Consider the following 23,196-nt stretch of genomic DNA (forward strand, 5'->3'; position numbering starts at 1 on the left):
ACATATAAATATACAATAAACATACAAAAAATATACAATAAACCATAGTATTGTGCAATTGTAAATGAGGCTGTCCAAAGGCAGATAAAGGGCTGATTTGGACCCACATCTGAGAATATATAGATATGCTTTTGCCCAGAATTCCATGACTATTTGTAGGCAGAGAGATAAAAATGAAGCTATCATCAAAATGGTCCTGCTTCTACATTCTCTATTTGTGTTAACTTCTTGTAAATTAGATTAGATTAGATTAGATCAGATTAGCCTTTATTGTCTCCCTTAGGAGAAATTTGTCTTTGGCATTCCAGAGAACAACAGTAGGAGGCGTCATAACACATCGACACACACACACACACACACACACACACACACACACACACACACACACACACACACACACACACACACACACACACACACACACACACACACACACACACACACACACACACACACACACACACTTATACATCAAAAAGAAACATAGACCAAGATTATGTGATATTGCACCAGCCCTTTACAAAGAAACATTACCCTTCCCCCCAAATAGTTTGAAATGAAAAAAGTTAATATTGCACCGCTGCCCTAGAGAATATGATCAACTGGAGTGTTGTGCACCATACAGATGCTCTGCAATGCATCATCTCTTGAGTAGTTTGATTGACAAGGGAACAAAAGAAAATGAAAATAAATCAAATAATGGTTAAGTTTAGCAATTCATCAATTTGCTGGGGAATCCCTGGAACTCCCTCAAGGAGCCCTGGCGATCCCTGGGTCCCACGTTGAAAACCATCTTTTCAAGAAACTTGGTCTGAAAAAGTCTTTGTGGAACCGGAAATGGCTTAACCTTGTAAGCCAGCTGGATTCTGTCTGGCAGCATCAGGTTAGAATTGGCTATGGAATCATTTTTGCCACCTTTATTTTTGTGTGTAGATCATTTAATTCATCCTACTTTTAAAATCGTCTCTGTCATGAACATAAGTGCAGATACTTTTTTTTTGTTTTTATTTGCACTCAATGTGATGCATTTGTAGTCTGTTTTTATGAACATGTGTTTGTATGTGAATGTTTTTATGGCTGCAGTATGGGTAAAGCCCAAGACATTTTTCCCACCTGTGGGACAATAAAGTGAATCTTGAATCTTGAATTATCCAAGTGTAAGGATGAATTCTGGAGCACACGGTCGATTTCAGCAATTTATTGTCATTGACGTTTTGACACAAAAGTGTCTTCCTCAGAGTGGTTTGACTCTGAGGAAGGCCTTTGTCCCCGAAAGGTCACACGCTTGTGGTAACCCAATACAACTTTTGGGAGCAGCATTACCAGTGTGCAGACTCTACTACTGTATGTTTTGTCCTTATTTTTTGTCCTGGTTTGACTCTGAGGACACATTTGTGTTGAAACTAGGGTTGGCACCATGGACGATGGCATCGACCATCGTCGATGGGCCGACCCCCATCGACCTCTGTCCCTTCTACATCCGACCACCGTGGTTATCTGTTCGAATTAAAATTTGGCAGATTTAATAATAAAAAAGGCTAACTCCACTCAACCGTGACACACGGGGGACGCACGGGTGGCATTAAACAAGCGGCAAAGCGTACCTTATCCCCAGTTCAGAGAAGCGGTAAAGCGGAGAGGAAGAGGAAGAGAAGATAAGCAGAAGTCGGGTGTGTTGGGAAAATGTTAAGAAAGAAGAAACTTCACGTTCTTTCCTGTTTTCAACCCAATGTTACAAGTCTTCAACTGTGAATTCAACTCGCCTGTTTCCAGGAACTCTCTCCATTACATACTGTGTAGGCTGCCTGCTGCTGTGTTTCTATCTCTCCTTAACGTAACCTAATGTTAGGTTCAAAACTGAGCCCACACAAATCTAACGTTAGCCGCCAGTAATTCTGCCCCTTTTCTGCCAGCTAGTTAAATTAAACACACACACGTTGTTGGTCACGATCTGTAACGTTAACGTTTGATTATTTTGCGCCTTTCAATATTGCTGGTAGTGATAGCCTACTGTTTGAATCGCCTGGCTCTGTGCTGTAGTAGTAGCCTATCCAAGCCCGCTGGTCTCTCATGACATGTAGAGCTCAGCTGTCCTGTTGTAAACGTGAACGTACATTGCAGTGGCGCAGCCAAACGGCACCGCATGGACTTCATAAATCATTAATTAACCCCACCCCCCGTCAACGACGATGCCATCGTCCATCGCGATGTTTCACTGTGGAACCATCGTGATGGTTATTTAGGTGACATCGCACAACCTTAGTTGAAACGTCAGTCTTGTTGCTGAAATGTGCGCTCCAGAATTCATCCTTTATTTGTCCTTTGTCATCCTTCACTGGTTCTGCAAGGTTCGTCAGCTGAAGCGTGGATATTCCCTCTTTGTGCTAAAATAAATGTCTTCAGACAAACAGAGAAGATACAGTCTGTGGCATCATGCAAGCTTCAGTACTGTTGCCCCTTCACCTGTCGGGTCTCGACCTTTCACTCCCACAGTGACATCCTGGGACATCCTGGGCTGAACAGATGTGATGTTTGGATGCAGATGCTGCACCATCTTGCTTCTGAAAATGAGAATCAGCGGCCCCCTCAAACTCCGGCTCTCGTGGCTTGGTGTGTTTTAACAGCACTGCGTTCCTCCTGACGACGTGCGTTGCTGCAACTCATTACGGCCCGCTGGTGTTTTACAAGACCCAACAAAAAACTCTGTTGGGACTTTAATGTTTGTGTAATATAGATTTATTTTGCTGCCTACTGCCAAGCTGTGGCTTTCATGTTTAGACAGAGAGACGACACAGATGGAGGGGAAAGAGAAGGGGATCAAAGCCAAATGCCTCCTCCCTCTGCCTGCCTAAAGATTGTAAACACTTTTTACTTTCTCTCAACTTTGACACGTGGAATATGACGTTTGACCCGGAGGTCCATGCTTATGTCTGGTGTTAGGCGGACAAGTTGAGGATGAGCAGGAAGGACTGGAGTTCTGGCTTGTCTTCCACGTGAAAAATGATCAAATTCAGCTGTGATGATCAGTGCAGCGTATGACAGTATCATGAATGTAGATCTGATCTACGGCCCTTAAGTGTGTGTGAGCGCACACAGCCATACACGTACAGTACACACGCAGCGTTACTCCCCAGCAGCTGAGGCGGGGCAGATGGGAGCCAGCTGTTGGTATATAAATGAGGTATGTTGGCTTTCTCAGGGAGTTTAGCGGACTGGGACGAAAGGCTAAATACCCAGAAAGGCAGGAGGTTGAGGAGAGTGCAAGTGTGGAATGTGGTAATTGTGGGAAGGAGTCGGATTAAAAGCGAATTGGTTGGTCGCCTGATGGAGAGGGAAGAGTGATCAGCAGATTTTTATCAATTTATCATATCTTTTGCCAAAATAAATAAACTGTGGCGCACTTCACCTGTAGGCCTATAGAGCGTGTACACTCACACAAGCCATTCCTCTAATGGAGATGAACACACACATTAAGGAAACTCATCTGGTCTACAGAACTTCTCTCTTCTCTCCACAAATTCACATTTCTTTCTTTGATCTTTGATTCTATCTAGTGTACAAGCTAAGTAATATATTACTCAAGAGGGTGGGGATTTCATCATTTAAGGGGCAAGGCCATTTGGCCTTCGGGCATTTTGCCTTCGCAATTTTCTTTAGGGCACAAGGCCACATGCCAGGGCACAAAGCTCATTGCTCTATTGGCATCGTGAAGAGCGATTTTTCATCAATGTTAACCCTAACCCTAACCCTGAGCCAATTACACATCCTTTGCATAGGGCGGGCTACATTAAACTGAGACCACTGATGCCTTTTAAGCAACTGACAGTAGCAGGCTGGTAGCAGGGCACTGCCACGGTGGCCTTAGGGATCTCAGGGCATCACGGCCAGAGGGAGGCCTCTGTGTAATTCCCACCCTGTTACTCAACACTCACTTCAATAGTAATGTTAGTCTTTATTTATTACTCCATATAGGAGCAGTAATTGATTTCTGTTGAAGCCATTAAACTGGTGATTTGCATCCTCTGAAGAAATCTGGATATGTCTTGCCTGAGTGCCTCTGTCTGAATCGTCATGGTCACCAAATATGTGTTGGTCTCCAATGTGTCATTCACTTGCTTGATAAAATCAAAGAAAATCAACGTTCATGTCATTTAATCAGCTGAGAGGAAGAAAGAGATTGGATTGGATTATAGTTTTTTCCAGCTTCCTTCTTATATTTACAGGTGATGATAATAAGTAATGACTAATCATTTGCAGCAGATCAAAGAGCAATTTGTTACATTACTTGTTACTAGGAAAAGTAATATTACTGCAACATGTTGCTCAGTGCCCTATTTCCACACCAACACTGTCTGCTACCCACCCATTCCATCCCTTCTTCATCCCCCTCTCTTCATATATCCACCCTCCGCTGATCTATCGCTTTGTCTCCCAGCAGAATGCCAGGTGAGCGGCTGACAGTGAGAGGCACGGGGGAGGTGGGGCGTTTCCCCGGCGCCGCCCCGCCCACCAGAGTGGAGGTCATCATACACAAGGAGGGGGAGAAGAAGCAGGAGGAGGGCGGCTGCCGACGCTGGTTCAGGAAGATGTCCCCGTGCTGCTGTAAGCCCCAGGCTGCCAGCGCCAAGGACCTCACAGAGAGCGTGGAGGTGCTGAAACCCCCGGCACCGGCACCGGCCCCGGCCCCGGCCCCGGAGCCCCCCAAGCCCAAGCCGCAGATTGAAGACAACAACGAGATGGAAGGTACTGTAACATGGTTAACTTCTTAGGTCCACTTGGGTTTGGAATTATAATATTGTTTATAAAGCGTTCCCACTGGTCCTTGAGATCCTTGAAATTTGTTTGGCAGAAAAAAATCAAGGCCTTGAAAGTTTTTGAAAATAGACATACCAGTAAATAGACATGGGTCATTAAAGTGCTTGAATTTGTATATTTTGTGAAAGAATAGAAATTTAAATTCTATTGATATGTTTTTTTTTAACTTAACGTGCAACACAGCACAGTTGAGAAGTGTTCACACATTCAAGCCTCTCTCTCTCCTATTAATTGTCTGTGAGCTTCAGTAAAGCCTGCTAGTTCTCATTATAAGAATTATCAGTGTTGTAACAGTAATTAACCTTGATCCATGTCTCCATGTGAAAGTTGTGATCTTATTGGTTAAATTGCACAATGTTTACTTTACACCGCACCACACCGCACTCCAGCAAGCACACTCCGCAAGTTTGAAGTGAATCGGACAAATGTTTCTCGAGATAAAGTGCTTTTTGTGTTGCCAGTAGGTGGCGCTATGTCAAATTGTCACAGGAACGCACTGAGAAAGTAGCAGACCAGACAGAGAGAAAACGTGGTTTTTAGCTTGACAGCTAGATGATGATAGGCTGAATGGGAAGATGTGTCGTACTCTGATTGGTTTAATCTAAGCGTTACTGCCCACGAACAATGACACTAGATAGAAGCAGGCAAGGAGTGATTGATGACATAGGGGAATGAATGGTCGTGACAACTAAAGGGTTTCTCCTAGAAGCGAGAGTGCACGGGGGTGATTAAGTGAGTGGGCGTGACAACTAAAACGTTTCTCCTTAGGAGAGTGAATAAATGGAGGAGAGTGAATCAATGACAACTAACTGGTCTCTCTTTTAGAATTTTCACTAAGCTTCATTTGTGCATCTAGTACTAATAGATTGACTTCATTTTTGGATATGTGGGAACAACTCTGCTCAGCTTGAATGCAGTCCCATGCCATTTTGCACACCCCCATCCCCAAAGGGACCACAATGGAAATAAGCCTCTGGGCTTTATTATGTTATCGTGATGTTTCCTTTCTATATTCAGGCCATGCCGTGGCAGAGCTGCTGTACTTTTAAAATGGAAATGTCACATAAAATCATTTATTCATTGATTCACTAACACCTCCTGCCATCCTCTCTCTCAGTTTGATAGAGTTCGAGTTATAATCTGCGCTTAGGCAAATTGACGTTAGGGGCGCACGGTGGTGGTGGTGGTGGTGGTGGTGGGGGTGGGGGGCTGGGGGATGTCGGCGAATACAAGTGTTGAGAGAGAGAGAGAGAGAGGTCCAATACTTGCACACAGGCCTACACACACACACACACACACACACACACACACACACACACACACACACACACACACACACACACACACACACACACACACACACACACACACACACACACACACACACACACACACACACACACACACACACACACACACACACAGACAGCAGCCCATTTCCACACCCCACAAAGCAAACGCTGCTGTCCAAGTGCTGATTGTCCAAGTTGGATGCAAAGATAATATGGTTCGTTCTTTTGGGAAACTGAAAATATGTTTCTTTTAGCCTATTTATCTCATTAAGACAAATAATACTAATTACATTGACAAATGCATTATTTGTGATTAAAATAATGGTTGTTGGTATGTATGTTAGACCCCCACCATTGGCCCCCACATAACTCGAACCCTGCTCCCCGTCTCCCTCAGAGATGGCGCTGTCGGTGCGTTCGGTGGACCTGCTTAGCTCCCAGATGGGTCAGAACAGGAGGGAGCACCACACCGAGCTGTACCACGGGGACGAGCTCGTCATCCGCCGAGGACAGACCTTCCAGATGGAGCTGGAGCTCAACAGACCCTTCAACGCCGACGCCGACAAACTGCACCTGGACCTCAAGACAGGTATGATGTGATGTTGCTGTTATTAGGGGTGGTGGAGTGTGTGTGTGTGTGTCTGTGTGTTGGTCAGTCAGTGTTGTAGTCAAGTCATGCGCACGCGCTCGCGTGTGTGTGTGTCTGTGTGTGTGTGTAAAAGCCCCCAATAATTTGACATGAGACATTGTTATCTATATTACCATGACATTATTCAATTTCATGCAATGGCAGCCATGTGTTCCATCTACATGTGGATTCATGCTCATATCAGTAAGTCCGGACTCAGACTCAGGTAATGGGGACTTGACTCAGCCTTTTTTGGATGACTCTGACTTGGAGTCTGACTCGAACACTAGGGACTCGAGGCTCGACTTGGACTTGAGATATAGTGACTACAACACTGAGGTCAGTTATGATTATATTTGGAGTCACAGTGATGTGCCTAGAGAGACACTGCGTAACGCGTCATCATTCAGAAACCACGCCCAAGACGGGGGAAAACAGAAAGCCCGCCTCCAATCCTGGCGTTCTCCTATGTCACGTGCATGGTTGCGTGTTGCAGAAAAAGATCGTATATACGGAAGATGAACACTCCAACTTACTTCCTTGACAGCTAGATCCACATTTTTCTTCTCGCCAATTCTCAATGACTTCCTTGTTTTGCTCAGGAGTACAAAAAAACTTTAACTGGCGATTTTTTACATTTGTTGTCTGCGCAGCTTTTAACACAACAGCTTTTAGCTATGTTTAATTCAAGGAAAATGACGCTGGTGTGTGGAAATGAACGGAGCCTTTCCCCTGTGATGGGCGTGGCCTATTTCATGCAGTGTCTCTATGAGAGAGAGAGAGAGAGAGAGAGAGAGAGAGAGAGACAGACAGACAGACAGGGTAAAAACGAAGAAAGAAAAAAGAGAAAGAAAGAAAGAAAGAAAGAAAGAAAGAAAGAAAGAAAGAAAGAAAGAAGGAATGTGTGAGGGAGATAGCAACAGCGAGAGTTAGAGGCCCACTGCCAGATGGTCAGGAAAAGGTAAAAGTGGACAGGAAGGAAGGAGTTGGATCTTCACTCTGTTATCTCGGGTATTTGTTACAGCAGACCATGTCTTACAGTCACACATGGCAGCCAGCTGTTGCGGTTGCCCCCTGATACAGGAAGGGGTGGCAACTGTGGGGCACATGTGGATTAGCAGCACCATTCACATGTCTAACATGTACTAAAACACACATGCACCTGCTCACAGACACACAAGAACCCAGTCACACGTACATGTAAAGCCTCTGTGTAGCCTATGTGTAGCCTATGTGTAGCCTATGTGTAGCCTCTTAACATAAATAAATCATTATCACGTTACTTCACTCCCAGTTTGTTTGAAATACATTTCGGCCATGGCGACCTTCATCATCATTCTGATGAAGGTCGCCATGACCTAAACGTAAATGCATTGCAAACAAACTGCGAGTGAAGTTCTACACAGTGTGCGGACTCTACTTTTGACTTGTTATCGGTCCATTCTGTAAACATGCTTAATCACTGTTACAAAGTGGGGCATCTTAACATAATGGGTGAACGGGAACGACTCTCTTCCGGGTCCAGCCTCAAGTGGCCATTCGAGGAACTACAGATTTCAGGATCACTTCCCGCAGCGTCCTGGTTGCCCCACTGGTTGCGACGAGAAACAAGATGGTTGATGGGAAATGTAGTCTTAAGTTTGAGTAACACACACCTTTGAATTTGTTCGGCACTGATTTCCGATCAGCGATTCAGCCCCTGTACTCCCTCTGGGTTTTGGCTTCCACCCACGGAACCTCAGTGGTAATAGATCCCATCCAGACCTCAGGACACCAGACGCATCTCTCTGGTATTTATGGCCTTCATAGTACAACGTTCCATTGCACACTTGGGAATAACTGGCCATTACTCCACCGCAGAGAAATGCTGTGAGAGAAACGTTCTGCTGTCACCTGCCACGTAGAAAGTTACAGAATCCCCGGTCTCCTTTGCTTTCAGTTGCTTTATGCTGGCTGAAAAGGACTGAAGTGTTGCACACAGAAACAAGACTTGAGACACGTAAAATGGAGGCGTAGCCTATGTTGCTTCCCAACGTATTTTGTCCAACGAAGAGGCCGAATAAGGATAGTGTTTCTCATTAATGATGTCCTTTGCAGCAGGCATTCAGAGGAGGGAGAGGAAGGGCGGAGAGTTCTCGCTCCGGTCAGATAGAACAATGGTGTCTTGATAAAAAAAAAAAAAACCTGCAGACTCCCTTCAGCAAACGGCAGCTAAAACCCTGCAGGGTGCCACTTACAAATCAAATAGCTCAGAGCAAAGCATCCAGTAAGTCTTAATCGGACCAGTGGGTTCCAGTGAACTTGCTTACTTTTTTTAGAAATTCCCTTTTTTCCCCTCTCACAACAAAAAGTGTCTACAGAGGTGTTGGCTTCCTGAAGTTTGCTAGCCCTCCTCAGCAAAACATGAAGTCGTCCCGTGAAGGAACACCCAGGCTTAGGAGAACACATTCACAAATGCCTCCACTTCAGGCTAAATCTCTGCAGGTATCCTCTCTCTGTGAAGATTGGGAGGCTTTTTCAGAGCATAACAGCGTTGTTTACTCAGAGAAGCCATGCGAGTGTAGCGCTGTGATAAACTGTGCGGTTTACAGCTGAGTGTAGCGCTGTGATAAACTGTGTGGTTTACAGCTGGCTTTCCACAGTGGTAACAGACTATTCATTACTGTGACGTGAATAGTGGGGTTGTTTACTCATACCTAGCGCATGTTGCTATGAAGTCATTCCACTGTCACTGTATTGAAGCACTGCAGCAAGGTTCTACTGTAGGAGTCGGTCAGGCTGGACTCGACCAGTTATTTAAGAGACAAGCCCTGCAGAAGGGAAAGGCCAGGCCATCCATCTTGATGGTGACCACCCAGTACACGCAGAGTTCACCCAGTACACGCAGAGTTCACCCAGTACACGCAGAGTTCACCCAGTACACGCAGAGTTCACCCAGTACTAGGGATGCAGCGGTATACCGTTTGAAGGTATACCGCGCTTTGAAAACGTCACGGTATCAAAACCACTCAAATTTGCCGTCATACCTTCCCCACGGTATCAGCTGTTTCCCCAAAACAAAGTGCCCAGGTCGCTTGCAGAGTGCAGCTTACGTGGCCCCTCCCCCTGGCTGCATGCCTACCTAGGCTAGAGCACAGCAGAGAGGAGCCGCAAGGACCCCCCTGAACTTTCCCCCATCTAAAAAAAACGACGTCGGCTGTATGGGAATATTTCAGCTATTGTAAAAACACAAATGGTCCGCAATACCGCGATACCGTGAAACCGTGGTATTTTTGTCCAAGGTTATCATACCGTCAAAGACCCATACCGTTGCATCCCTACCCAGTACACGCAGAGTTCACCCAGTACACGCAGAGTTCCAGACTCTCCCCTCGGCTACCCGCTTCAAAGGTACCGAGGATGAAAAAAACAGCCACAAGCACACATTTGTTCCAACAGCTATTATCTTGTTGAATAGATAGGCACTTGCACTTTGCTGTAGCAATGCTTTATGCACTTACTTTACCCTACAAGTCACTGCGATGTGTGTTTATATCAAATGAAAGCTCTTGATGAGCTCTTTATACTGCCAAAAGCTAGGGCACATGTTCTAAGCCAGAGTCAAAAACCAAAAGAGCGAACACTGAACACGTCACGTACACTGAACTATTTGGGGCGCAAAAGGCGGAAGTGCACTTTTGGTCCTGATGACTTCCTTAAAAAAGATTTCCAATGATGGTCAAAATATTATATTAAAATATTGATAATAATAATAATAATAATCATAATCATAATAATAATAATAATAGTAATAATAATAATAATAATAAAGATAGAAAGATATTTTTTTCCAATGATTGTCAAAATATTATATTAAAATATTGTCATCCACATGTAGCCTAAATATGTTTTCATATTAAAGATTGATTACGTCAGGACAAGGTAGTCTGTGGTAATATTTTTGTTGTGGCTCTCCTGTAAAGTTGGTCAAATGTCACTTCCGGTTCTCACCCCTCGATTAGGTCCTCCCCCCTTTTTGTATTGTTCTTTGTGCTGTGCTGTCTATTGCTGTGTTGCTTTTGGCATGTGAAACAGGATCATAATAAAATTGAACTCAACTGAACTACAAACACAGGAATGTACACACACACACACACACACACACACACACACACACACACACACACACACACATACACGTGTAGGAACATACACATACACACACACAACACAACTGAACTACAAACACAGGAATGTACGCACACACACACACACACACACACACACACACACACACACACACACACACACACACATACACACACACACACACACACACACACACACACACACACACACACACACATGCATGTGTAGGAACACACACACATGCGCACGCACGCACGCACGCACGCACACACAACACACACTGTGTTGGTTGGCACAGCTTCCATCAGATAAACTGTTTCTGTTCAGTGTTTCATCTCGATAGTGTCCAGCTGTGTTGTTCTCCAGAGGAGGTTCATTCATTTCAGATGACAGAATCAGATGCAGATAGATGCACTAGATTTGCTTTGTTTATGCATTCATTCAACTTTCAAATCAAAAGTTGTTATACTGTGAAAAAGTGTGTGTGGGGGGACTCAAAGTTGAAATGAAAAACAATGTTAAACTATGAGCAATGAGCACGGACTGGCAAACCAGATTCATCTAGTTACATTTGTAACTAGATGTATCAGAGGAGCATGAGTAGTCTGCAGCAAAATGAATGCAGATGAGCACATATTGTGCAATACAACATAACAACATAACACGAAACAGCACAAAACAAAGCCATGCATCAGTCTTTTGTTCACTTTAGTTCTGCTTTCAGAGAAGAATTGTGGTATATGCATATTGCATAACATAATGTAACATAAACATAACTCTTTCTGTTGTGTAGGTCCTCTGCCCATGGTGTCCAAGGGCACCCACGTCATCGTTCCACTGGTGCAGCACCTGGAGGACGAGCGCTGGGAGGCCAAGATCGTGGAGCAGAACGGCAACAAGATCAAGCTGTCCGTCAACTCGCCGGCCAAAGCCGTGATCGGCCTGTACGGCCTCGGCGTCGCCACCCGCTCCCCAAAGGGCGAGGCGGCGACCACTCACGACTCCTCCAAGAACATCGTGATGCTCTTCAACCCGTGGTGTGAAGGTAAAAGCTGGCGGAGGGAGGATGGGGTAGAGCGTGCTGATGGATTGAGAGCAGGACTGCGGAGAGGAAAGCCAAAGCAGATTACGTAAGAGGTATCTGGAGTGAATTACATGTTTGGTTTTAAGACAGAAAGCCTTCAAGAAATGCATGGCTTTCTTGCAGCAGAAGTGTCTCACGTAGTCCAAGTGGAAGATATTACCAGAACATAACTCGGCGTTCAGGGTCATCATCTCTGGTGGCAAACACTGGCATGAAACCCGAGTGTCTCTCAATCTCTTCGAGGAGCGCCAATGTAATGTCGCACATGGGCGGGAGAGGCCAACTCACCATCCGAGAACATGTTGCTATTCATCAAGTAGCCACAGTCGCCACAGAGTTATGTCATTCTTTTGGCTGGGCTTCAAGACCGTTGTTGGCACACTTGCTTTAGTCTAGTTCCTTGTGCAAGATCAAGTTTGACGCTCATTGTCCATGCTGCAAAGTGTGTCTGGGTTCAGCGGTGCAGGATATTGATTTGAAAATGTTTTTCTTTACTAAGAAGCCGCGGACCTGGACTTGATAAAAAAAAAAGGGGCAGGCTTTGATTATAGTGTAGCTGTTTTTGGCGGCGAGCCCAATCTCTCTTTCCCTCTCTCTCTCTCTCTCTCTCAATCTCTCCTCCCCCGTCACAATCTCTTCTTCCTTCTCATAAAAGTCAAAATCACACAATTACTGTATAAACCGCCATGGGGCTAGGGCGCAGTAATCCTGCAGCTGGTCCCAATCTTTCCTCTTTCTCTCCTTTACTGCCTGCTATATCCTCTATATTCATCTGCTTCATATCTCTCCCTCCTCCCTATCTATATTCCTCCTCTTCATACAGTATCTCTCCATCGCAGTCTTGCTGCCGTCCTGCTATCTCTTTTATGAACACTGTGACATTTCATTGCCCCATCCTGGCCTCTCCCCTCTCTCTCCCCCCCCCCCCCCTCTCTCTCTCTCTCTCTCTCTCCCTCTCTCTCTCTCCCTGCATTCCAGAGATATTCAGCAAGGATTGAAAACCATAATAATCGCAGCTGCCAGTTCCTGTCATGCTCTAAGCTTCTGTACCTCCCTCCGCTCTCTCCTGTAAAACCTCAAGACTTTCTCGCCCTGGCGTGTTACTCCACTTCCTCCCCGAGCTCAACTTCCCCTCTTTCTTTCCCGGAGTCTTTTCCCTCGCGACTTTCCTATAGGGCCTCTTCCTTCCACTCGCTCTCTCTCTCTCTCTCTCTCTCTCTCCTGCCCATCTCCACCAACTCCAACCCAATTTTATGTCCTCTCTCTCTCTCTCTCTCTCTCTCTCTCTCTCTCTCTCTCTCTCTCTCTCTCTCTCTCTCTCTCTCTCCTGCCCATCTCCACCAACTCCAACCCACTTTTATGTCCTCTCTCTCTCTCTCTCTCTCTCTCTCTCTCTCTCTCTCTCTCTCTCTCTCTCCTGCCCATCTCCACCAACTCCAACCCACTTTTATGTCCTCTCTCTCTCTCTCTCTCTCTCTCTCTCTCTCTCCTGCCCATCTCCACCAACTCCAACCCACTTTTATGTCCTCTCTCTCTCTCTCTCTCTCTCTCTCTCTCTCTCTCTCTCTCTCTCTCTCTCTGTCTCTCTCTCTGTCTCTCTCCCACACACCGCTGATCACGTTTGTGTATCAATAGCATGGGAGAAAACAGATGGAAAAAGGAGAGAGAGAGGGAGGGAGAGAGACTTAGGGCCGCACCCCCTTGCTGGAACAGTGATGTCACTCAAAGCAGACCATTTCCCCGAAATGAAGGATTGAACCGTTTCCCCACTGCGAGGTCCATGTAGTCATTGTGTTTCTTAACTGTTTCCTGGCCTCAGGGACGCTTTGAGACGTTTCGTGAAAAGAAATTCCTAGCGGTGGATTATGGGCCACTTTCACACAGGCAGGGATTAAGCCAAGATCTGGACTTGCATGTCTTTTCAGTGGGAACCTGATTAGAGTTCATATCCACGGCTACAGAAAAAGCTTATTTTCCAGAGGACACGGATCTGAATGTCTTTTCAATGGGATCCTCATTATACATAAATAGGGAGTCCATATCAGTGAAACACATTCATTACCCGACATTGCTCTGCAGAAAAGCTTCAGTTGTATTCATGGCAGATGAAGCATTGTATCGTCAATATGATAATGATATAAGATATAATGCGGTTGTCTCTTTCCAGAGGACACCGTATTCCTGGATGATGAGGAGGAGAGGAAGGAGTATGTGCTGAATGATATTGGGAGAATCTACTATGGCACAGAGAAACAAATAGGCGCCCGCACATGGAACTTCGGACAGGTACGGACCATCAAGACAGAATGAAAATTCAGTCAGTGCCTACTCAGCCCCAAGTCCGTCAAAACAGTGCAACACTATTTTGTGTCATAAAGCAATCTCCCTTTGTGCTGTAAAACAATTTAAACTGCATTGTAGAGGCCAGTAAAGGCTGCCAATCTACTTGGTGATGATCTGATTTGTTTATGGTAATTACTGTTTACTAATGTCTCCCAATGAATGTGGTAATTTATTGATGATATATTGATGTATTGATGTAAAAAATGCTGCAGGTAGCAAATTTAAATGCAATTCAATCAGTGATCTGTGTTGCGTTGCCTTCAGTTCCATGAGGGGATCCTGGACGCGTGTCTGTTCATCCTGGAGAAGAGTGAGATGCCTCCGTCCGGTCGAGGGGACTCCGTCAACATGGTCAGGGTCATCTCCGCCATGGTGAGTGGATGTCCAAATATTAGTATTATGTACAATTGATTTCTGTTTATATTAGCGATTGTTTAATTATGATGATCAGTGACTGCATGCACTGCAGGTCATAGTCTAACCAAGTTGTTACTTAGCCTACGTACCACTATATCACCGCCAGTACCCCTCTACCATCTCTCATGCTCTGCACCGAAAGTGAACACATAACCAAGGAAACTCTTATGAGAACATCTTAACAGATCACCTCACCGTCTTCCTCTTTTCAGATTAATGCCCAGGATGACTTTGGGGTGGTGGTGGGGAACTGGTCAGGAGATTACAGTGACGCAGTCTCTCCTACATCCTGGAGTGGCAGCGTGGAGATCCTCAGGAAATACCACGCCAGCAATGGCACGCCAGTGTCGTACGGACAGTGTTGGGTCTTCTCTGGGGTCACTACGACTGGTAGGCTATGAGATGAGAGAGAAAGCTTGCTTGCGTGTGTGCGCGTGTGTGTGTGGCGTGTGTGTGTGTGTGTGTGTGTGTGTGCATGCATGTGTGTGTGTGCATGCATGTGTGTGTGCATGTCAGCGTATATGCCACAAAGGATACCCAAGAGTGTGGTATTTCCTAATGCTTATATCTGTCTGCCACTGACTATAATCATGGCCTCTCGTCTATCAGGCCCTTCTTATTAGCTATCTCCGCTCTAGCGGTAACAGAACACATAATTCACAGTGCCTCCAGGCATAGCCCCCCACATGCAAGTTGGCTGACCTTAGCACATAGCACTGCCCCTGATAGCAAATATCTACCCTAAATACCGCCCGTGGGCATTCCTGTCATACCTGCTACTTTTGTCGCAGACAGAGAGACATGTGTTGCTGTCCCTCAGCGAGGATAACAACGTCCCACGTGACCACAGTTGCTCAGCTGAAGTGTCCAGAGTTATTCCACTCAGGTCTTAGCACCTGGGAGCATCATTTAATTACCCTCACCCCTGCTTGTTGACCTCTCAAACTCTGGTTTAATCACTCTATCTCTCTCTCTCTCTCTCTCTCTCTCTCTCTCTCTCTTCCCGCCCCTCTCTCTCTCCCTCTCTCCAGTGCTCAGGTGTCTCGGCATACCCGCCCGCAGTGTGACCAACTTCCAGTCTGCTCATGATACCGATGTATCACTCACTACAGATGTATATTTCGATGAGAATTTGAAGCCGCTCGACTACCTCAACACTGACTCTGTCTGGTAAGATGTCCAGGTACCTTTATGGGGCCAGGACACCTAAGATGTCCATGTACCTTTACGGGGGCCTGGACACCTAAGATGTCCATGTACCTTTACGGGGCCAGGACACCTAAGATGTCCATGTACCTTTACGGGCCTGGACACCTAAGATGTCCATATACCTTTATGGGGCCAGGACACCTAAGATGTCCATGTACCTTTACGGGGCCAGGACACCTAAGATGTCCATGTACCTTTACGGGCCTGGACACCTAAGATGTCCATGTACCTTTATGGGGCCAGGACACCTAAGATGTCCATGTACCTTTACGGGGCCAGGACACCTAAGATGTCCATGTACCTTTATGGGGCCAGGACACCTAAGATGTCCATGTACCTTTATGGGGCCAGGACACCTAAGATTTCCATGTACCTTTATGGGGCCAGGACACCTAAGATGTCCATGTACCTTTACGGGGCCAGGACACCTAAGATGTCCATGTACCTTTATGGGGCCAGGACACCTAAGATGTCCATGTACCTTTATGGGGCCAGGACACCTAAGATGTCCATGTACCTTTATGGGGCCAGGACACCTAAGATGTCCATGTACCTTTATGGGGCCAGGACACCTAAGATGTCCATGTACCTTTACGGGGCCAGGACACCTAAGATGTCCATGTACCTTTATGGGGCCAGGACACCTAAGATGTCCATGTACCTTTATGGGGCCAGGACACCTAAGATGTCCATGTACCTTTATGGGGCCAGGACACCTAAGGTGTCCATGTACCTTTATGGGGCCAGGACACCTAAGATGTCCATGTACCTTTACGGGGGCCTGGACACCTAAGATGTCCATGTACCTTTACGGGGGCCTGGACACCTAAGATGTCCATATACCTTTACAGGGCCAGGACACCAGCTGCTAAAAGTAAAGCCATGCCTAAGGAATGTACTGTATTTAGATGTGCTCTGGAAGGCCTCGCTTCTAACTAGACAAGCCAGAGCTATCATGCTTCAATTATCCACTCCGTGCTAATCTAAGTGACAATGCCACCCTGCATTAGTGCAGCAGTGAAGCACTCCATCTGCTACAATACGTAACATAATTAGTCTCTTTCTGGTTGATGCTTTCCTAAACAGCTCGTCTTCATCATAAAGCAAAAAGCGTAACAGGCACTTGAATAGAAAGCTTGTAGTAGAATATGGGATGGCTACATCTGTATGGACTTTCTATTCAATCTACAATCCCTATTTACCAATCCATGGCTGTCTTATTGCAACACTCAGTCTAAAATCTTGATAGCAGTTGTGCTCAAACTGACATATGCCAACAACACATGCTTAAGCACCCGAAATTTATGTGAAAACCTGTATTTCCCAGTACACAGTCAACAACCTCGGCCTCATCATAATATAATCCCAAAAACCTACAGGAACTTCCATGTGTGGAATGACTGCTGGATGGCCAGACCAGACCTGCCCCCCGGTAACGGAGGCTGGCAGGTGGTTGACTCCACGCCCCAGGAGACAAGCCAAGGCACCTTTCGCTGTGGCCCAGCTTCCATCAGCGCCATCCGCTCCGGCCAGGTCTACCTCAAACACGACACACCCTTCGTCTTCGCTGAGGTGAGTGTTAGAAAACGACACGTGTGCTTGAACAGGGATCTGTATTTTTCTGTATTTGGGATGGCACTTGAAGACGCTTGTGATACCAGGGGTTCATCTCTTATAGTGATTGCAAAGTGAAGCACTCAGGCTAAAATGCAGGGATTTAGGATTCAAGTTGCTTGGCTTTAAAATCACTTTGAATATGCTCTTTAGAATTGGCTTGAATATATCAGATGTGAAATAGGAATAATTTGAATTTGAATAATTTAGTGCATCTCTGAGCAAATTATCTCCACTAGCAGAATACATTAATGTTAAACTGGGACTGCATGCTTTGGTTCCCTGGTTCCTCTTATATCAAGAACACATCTCCTCAGACACACTACAAAATAAATCTGTTATCTCAACTGTGTTGTAAATTCTTTGCGGTCCCCAGCAAGACAGTGTGAGATAATGGGGATCCTAAGAAAGCATAAAGAATAAGAGACATGTTTTAGGTCAGTGTTCTCATCAGTATGAGAAACTTCTCATGAGCTCAGATGTTTGAGCTAATCGCATGTGCTGGTCATTTCCCATCAGGTGAACAGTGATAAGATCTACTGGCAGAGGAACCTGGATGGGACTTTCAGCCAGATCCACAGTGAGAAGAAAGCTGTCGGCCACCACATCAGCACCAAGGCAGTGGGTTCAGACAAGCGGGAAGACATCACGCACCTCTACAAACACTCTGAAGGTACTGATACTCATATTTTACCCAATATCATCGCAGTTCTAGACTGATCTCTCAGCCACCTAAGAAAAAAGAAATGGTTTAATTTTGCATTATTATTTATTAGTATTATAAACATTTATTTTGATATTCAAATAGAGAAAGAGGAAGGACAATACGAGGGATCAGCCGAGCAGCATTTTTGTAAACAAACCGCGTCGCTGGGTGGCAACGGCAATGGAACCCTATGGAGCCCAAGTGACGCGAGGCTTGAGTGGCTGACTCTAGCCAGTTAACTCTGTTTACATTTTAAAAACTGCGACAGTTCACACAATTTTAACATCACATGCATATATTATACATCAAACTCTTGAGCTACTTCTGCACTCACTCAGAATGTCAAAATATAAGCGATGTGATGTATAATTTTTGAGATATTAACGTTTGTTTGACACAACTCATACTATTAACTGCCGTGGGGTTCCGCATTTCTGGGTGGCAAGTGACGTCACGCTGATCCCTCGTATAGAAAACAAATAGAGAAAATATTTTTTTTACTGATTTGTTAAGTCACCCCTTTATCCTTGCAGTTACAGCTCCCTGACAGGAGGGGGTGCTGCAGCCTCCTAAGCACTCCTAGTTCCAGCGTCCCTGATAATTTCACTGCATAGTGTAGCATAGCATTCGCTCCATATCTCTTGCACCTGTCCATAAATCCTGAAACCTCTGAAGGGATAAAGTGCGTTCTTCTACATCTCGCGTCTTTCCCTCCCTCTCTCCCAGGAACGGAAGAGGAACGCATCGCTGTGGAGACAGCCAGCCGCTATGGCAGCAAGCCGGAAACCTACTCCACACCCATGGCGGAGGATGTGAGCGTGGAGGTGAAGATGGCGGGCGAGGGGCCCCGGATGGGCGCCGACGCCCAGCTGACCATCGTGGTGACGAACCTGAGCTCGCACCCCCGCCAAACAACACTGCACAGCCAGGTGGCAGTCATGTACTACACCGGTGTGCTGAAGGGCACCGTCAAGAAGGACACAATACCTGTGGAGCTCATGCCCAATGAAGGTTAGCTTTCTACTAAGGTCTAGGACAGGGCTTTTTAAAGTCTGAGACTGTGGGCCTCCCCTCAGACGCTGACACTTGGACAAAGCCCGCCTCCCCTCATCATGATGTAATTGATCCCATTGCTGCTCAATAATTGATCCAAGATAGCCTGATATTGCTGTTGACATACTTCAGACTGCACCAAATACATAAAAAAAGGACTGTCTGAAGGCATTAAAAGGCAGGAAAATTACATATCTCTGAACTATCTCTTCAACCAAAGCACAGATAGCTGTGATTCTATTCTACTATATGTGATCTCTTTTTGATAACTAATGTAATAACTAACGTCATATCTTTTCACTTCCATTCACTGAGCCTCCCCTGGAACTGTTTGGAGCCCCCCTGGGGAGGCCTGCCTCTTACAAAACCCCTGGATGTAGGGGTTAAGGAAGTGAAGGCGCTTTCTGTAGAGAAGTGGCCAACTGTCAATCTAAACTTGTGCCAAGAACCATATGCTATAAAATATGGTCACAGTCAAATGTAATCTTCCTTGCTTGGTGGCATTAGTGCTGTAGTAATGCTTTTATTCCCCCCCTGGCTCCACTGCCAGTGACAGCGTCATAGAGGTTCATTTGGGTCAATCAGTCGCAAGGACGATACACTTCATCAAACTTTGCCAAGGTGTACAGCACCGGAGAAGTGCTGACACCTTGGAGTTTTCACATTGTGTGTCTGTTCTTCTTCGTCAGTCATTCATTATTAAGGAAGAAGGTTCTGCACACTTACAGTAGATCCATGCAAGTGTCTTTAATAAATCACGCGCAAGCTCTTGTGACCTGATGAAATGAATCAGTAACTCGTAAAAGGAAGCACACTTTGCATTTTGAAAATCTGAACTTCAGCTGTGACTCTTCACACCTCAGCCGGGAATTTTCACATAGCTCCCACACTCCTCTTCTCGCATTCAAACTAACTCATCGCCACAAACGTGTCATTGGACTGGCCAGAATCAGTGTTTCTTTGCCTATAGGCCATCCCAATCACATATTTCTCTGTACTTCTCCACACAGTGAAGACCATTGACTGGGTACTGCCCTACCAGCAATACCAAGACCAACTGGTGGATCAGGCGGCCTTGATGCTGACCCTGTCGGGAAGGGTCAGCGAGACCCAGCAAGTCTTGGCCAACCAGACCACCTTCAGGCTCCGCACACCTGACCTTGGCATCGAGGTAGGCTCACGATTAGCATGAGCAATTGGCTCAGCATCAGATTTGTGTGATCGCTCAAATTGCCTTTTAGGATTGTACTTGCACCTAGGATAGTTCCTGAACTCTGGAGTGGTGTCTTGTCATAGGAAAGGGTTTAGTTCAGCCCGTTTGGAGACTTCACATTCTGAAATAGCACTTAAGCTAATGGAACATGTGATGATGTACAGTGGTTTGAGTGGTACGCTTGTCTCTGGCAGCCTTTGGGAGAAGCCATGGTTGGCAAGGAGATGGCGGCCAAGATCACCTTCACCAACCCTCTGCCACGAACACTAAAGGCTGTGATCTTCAGAGTGGAGGGCCTGGGCTTGCAAAAGGGCCACGAAGTCGTTGTGGGGTAACTAAGACAATGAGACATCTCCCTCTCTCCCATCTCTGTCTCTCTCTCGCTCCACCACGCACTGACTCACAAAACATGTCCGATATCAATGTTTCCCCACATGTACAGTTTCCTTCTCCAGACCAGTGTTGGGGGGGTAACTCATTACAAAAGTAACATATTACATGTAATATATTACTTTTAGCAGTAACTGAGTAATATAACTTATTACTTATAGGATTTCAGTAATATTATACCAGTTACTTTGTCAAGTAACTCAAGTTACAAATTGAGTTGCATTTTTTTAAATCAAAGCAGATACAATAATTTCCTAATCAAACCGTTTTTATGCAAATAACCACTATAGATAACAAAGGAAAATAATACAATTTAGAATTTTGGGTTGTTTACACAGACTTCAATGCAGTTGAAATTATCTTTCAGGATGGTTCCGGGTTGGCAATGTCATTCTGCTGCTGCTGTTGTTTTGGTGAAAGTAATGCAAAAGTAGTGTAATAAATAATGAGTTACTCTACACAGACAGTAATATTGTAAAGTAACTTATTACTTTCAAATGAAAGTAACTAGTATGTAGTAGTATATTACATTTTGAAAGTAACTTGCACAACACTGCTCCAGACTAATCTCACCTCTCCTTGTACCACTCAGTGATGTTGGCGGTCACTCCACAGTGACGTTGACGGAGCACTTCGTCCCCACGCAGCCTGGGCCCAGGAAGCTGGTGGCGTCTCTGGACTGCAAACAGCTCTCGCAGGTCCACGGTGTGGCTGACATCATCGTCCTGGAGCAATGAGGGGGAGTCCCCCTCTGTCTGTCTCACTCTCACTGTATTCTATAGTCTTGTCAACGAGTTCATCTGAGACTGTCGGATGATATGAAAAGTGGGATAAGTTTCTGTATCTTCTGTTACTCTAAATGAAGACAACCTTTTAAAGTTATTCGACAACTACTTTATTTGGCGATCGCCATGTTCACCACGAACTTCATGTGGAACAGCCAACACAGCACTTCCCTGTACCTTCACAATGTCCCCATTTCCTTCCAATACATGATAACATACTTTCACCCAGGCCATTATTTGGCCAACTGGATATATTGCAACCAGTACAAAAATAACTGTACTAGTAGCTAATAACTGTAACTTAACATCTTCAATTCTAAAATCTCATGTGTATTTTGTACATTATCAAAAAAAAAAAAAGTTTTTTATATTTTCAAACTATGAATAGACAATTACTGTAATAGTTACCGCGATACCAGTATTATTGTTTAACCTTTACATGTTATCATATTTAAAGTTAAACACACTTGTGCCTAACTCTAAACTATGGATGAAGAAGAATATGTTAGCATTTAATGCAAGCACAGCAAATGAAGTGTTTTAATGAAAAGTCACTAGTACTGAAGTCATTAAAGTGTGTAGCAAATATCACATTCTATTTCGCTATCTAACTTCACGGCCTGTAATAATTCTAGTTTTTTCAAGTCACTGAACAAATAATTGTAAGACGCAGAAAGTCAGGTCACCATTTTTTGATAGTGTATATACTGTGTTTGTATTATTCACTATAGCATTGTGTTTTCTTTAGCATGCCTATATTATGTGTGAAAAGTATTGTCAGACAAAATGTGCCTCACGTGGCTTACATGATCGAAGTAAGAGTGACTCTATGAAAACAGTTAGAAGGGAATAATGCTGAAATTTACATTTAGGCTGTTGTTTGCAAAAAGGACAATTTCCTACAAAATTTCCCAAGATTTATTTTTTATGAGATTTGAGTTATTCCCTGTCAAGATTGAGAAAATGCAATTTGATAATGTCATAAGAGATTGCTTTTTGAGATCCAGTAACTCAAAACATATAAAACTGATCGATCAATCAATCAATAATATATTTTTGGAAAACCTCTCCTTTTGCAGAATACCAACCTATAGTGAAATTCTCAGAGGTTGCTCTGAATGGCTTGAGTGTGTTTATGAGTGTGTCACTGTTGTATGTTACAATGCACCCCGAGGTGTGCCTTCTTGCCAAGTCCTTGTATTGTCACTGCTGAATTGCAGCCAATGTCAGAACACCACACTAGCCTTAACTCACCTATGCCTGGTTTAGTCGACTTTGTCTGACTCCAGTACTCAAACTACAATGTGAAGGAAACTATTTTAATTACATTTTTTTAAATATATTATTTATCTACCTGGATTGTTTTCTATCGTTTGTGTTGTATTGCTAATTAAACAAATACAGTGAAAGGATGATCCCTCTCCTATGTGTGTTCATGATATCATTAGACAAGCCTGTACTGGTTGGTTGTAGAGGTGAGAACGGATCAAACCATTGCCTCATCCAGAGATCAGAGTTT

At 44.8% G+C, this 23,196-nt stretch overlaps 1 protein-coding gene across 1 annotated transcript in view; it reads left to right on the forward strand.

Moving 5' to 3' along the window:
* LOC310796595 (protein-glutamine gamma-glutamyltransferase K-like) overlaps nt 1–23,050 on the forward strand; it is a 25,502-nt gene extending 2,452 nt beyond the window's left edge. Inside the window, exons 2-14 of the mRNA XM_083658805.1 lie at nt 4,436–4,743; nt 6,505–6,696; nt 11,657–11,908; nt 14,115–14,233; nt 14,555–14,662; nt 14,920–15,097; nt 15,739–15,877; nt 17,296–17,488; nt 18,050–18,203; nt 18,963–19,247; nt 20,300–20,460; nt 20,697–20,833; nt 21,485–23,050. Coding sequence (XP_083514931.1) covers nt 4,440–4,743; nt 6,505–6,696; nt 11,657–11,908; nt 14,115–14,233; nt 14,555–14,662; nt 14,920–15,097; nt 15,739–15,877; nt 17,296–17,488; nt 18,050–18,203; nt 18,963–19,247; nt 20,300–20,460; nt 20,697–20,833; nt 21,485–21,629 — 2,367 coding nt within the window. The 5' untranslated portion in view covers nt 4,436–4,439 and the 3' untranslated portion in view covers nt 21,630–23,050. The remainder of the gene's footprint in view (nt 1–4,435; nt 4,744–6,504; nt 6,697–11,656; nt 11,909–14,114; nt 14,234–14,554; nt 14,663–14,919; nt 15,098–15,738; nt 15,878–17,295; nt 17,489–18,049; nt 18,204–18,962; nt 19,248–20,299; nt 20,461–20,696; nt 20,834–21,484) is intronic.
* Nucleotides 23,051–23,196: the final 146 nt, after the last annotated feature.

This window comes from Poromitra crassiceps (assembly GCF_964638095.1).
Source record: "Poromitra crassiceps genome assembly, chromosome: 23".
NCBI classification, from domain to species: Eukaryota; Metazoa; Chordata; class Actinopteri; order Beryciformes; family Melamphaidae; genus Poromitra; species Poromitra crassiceps.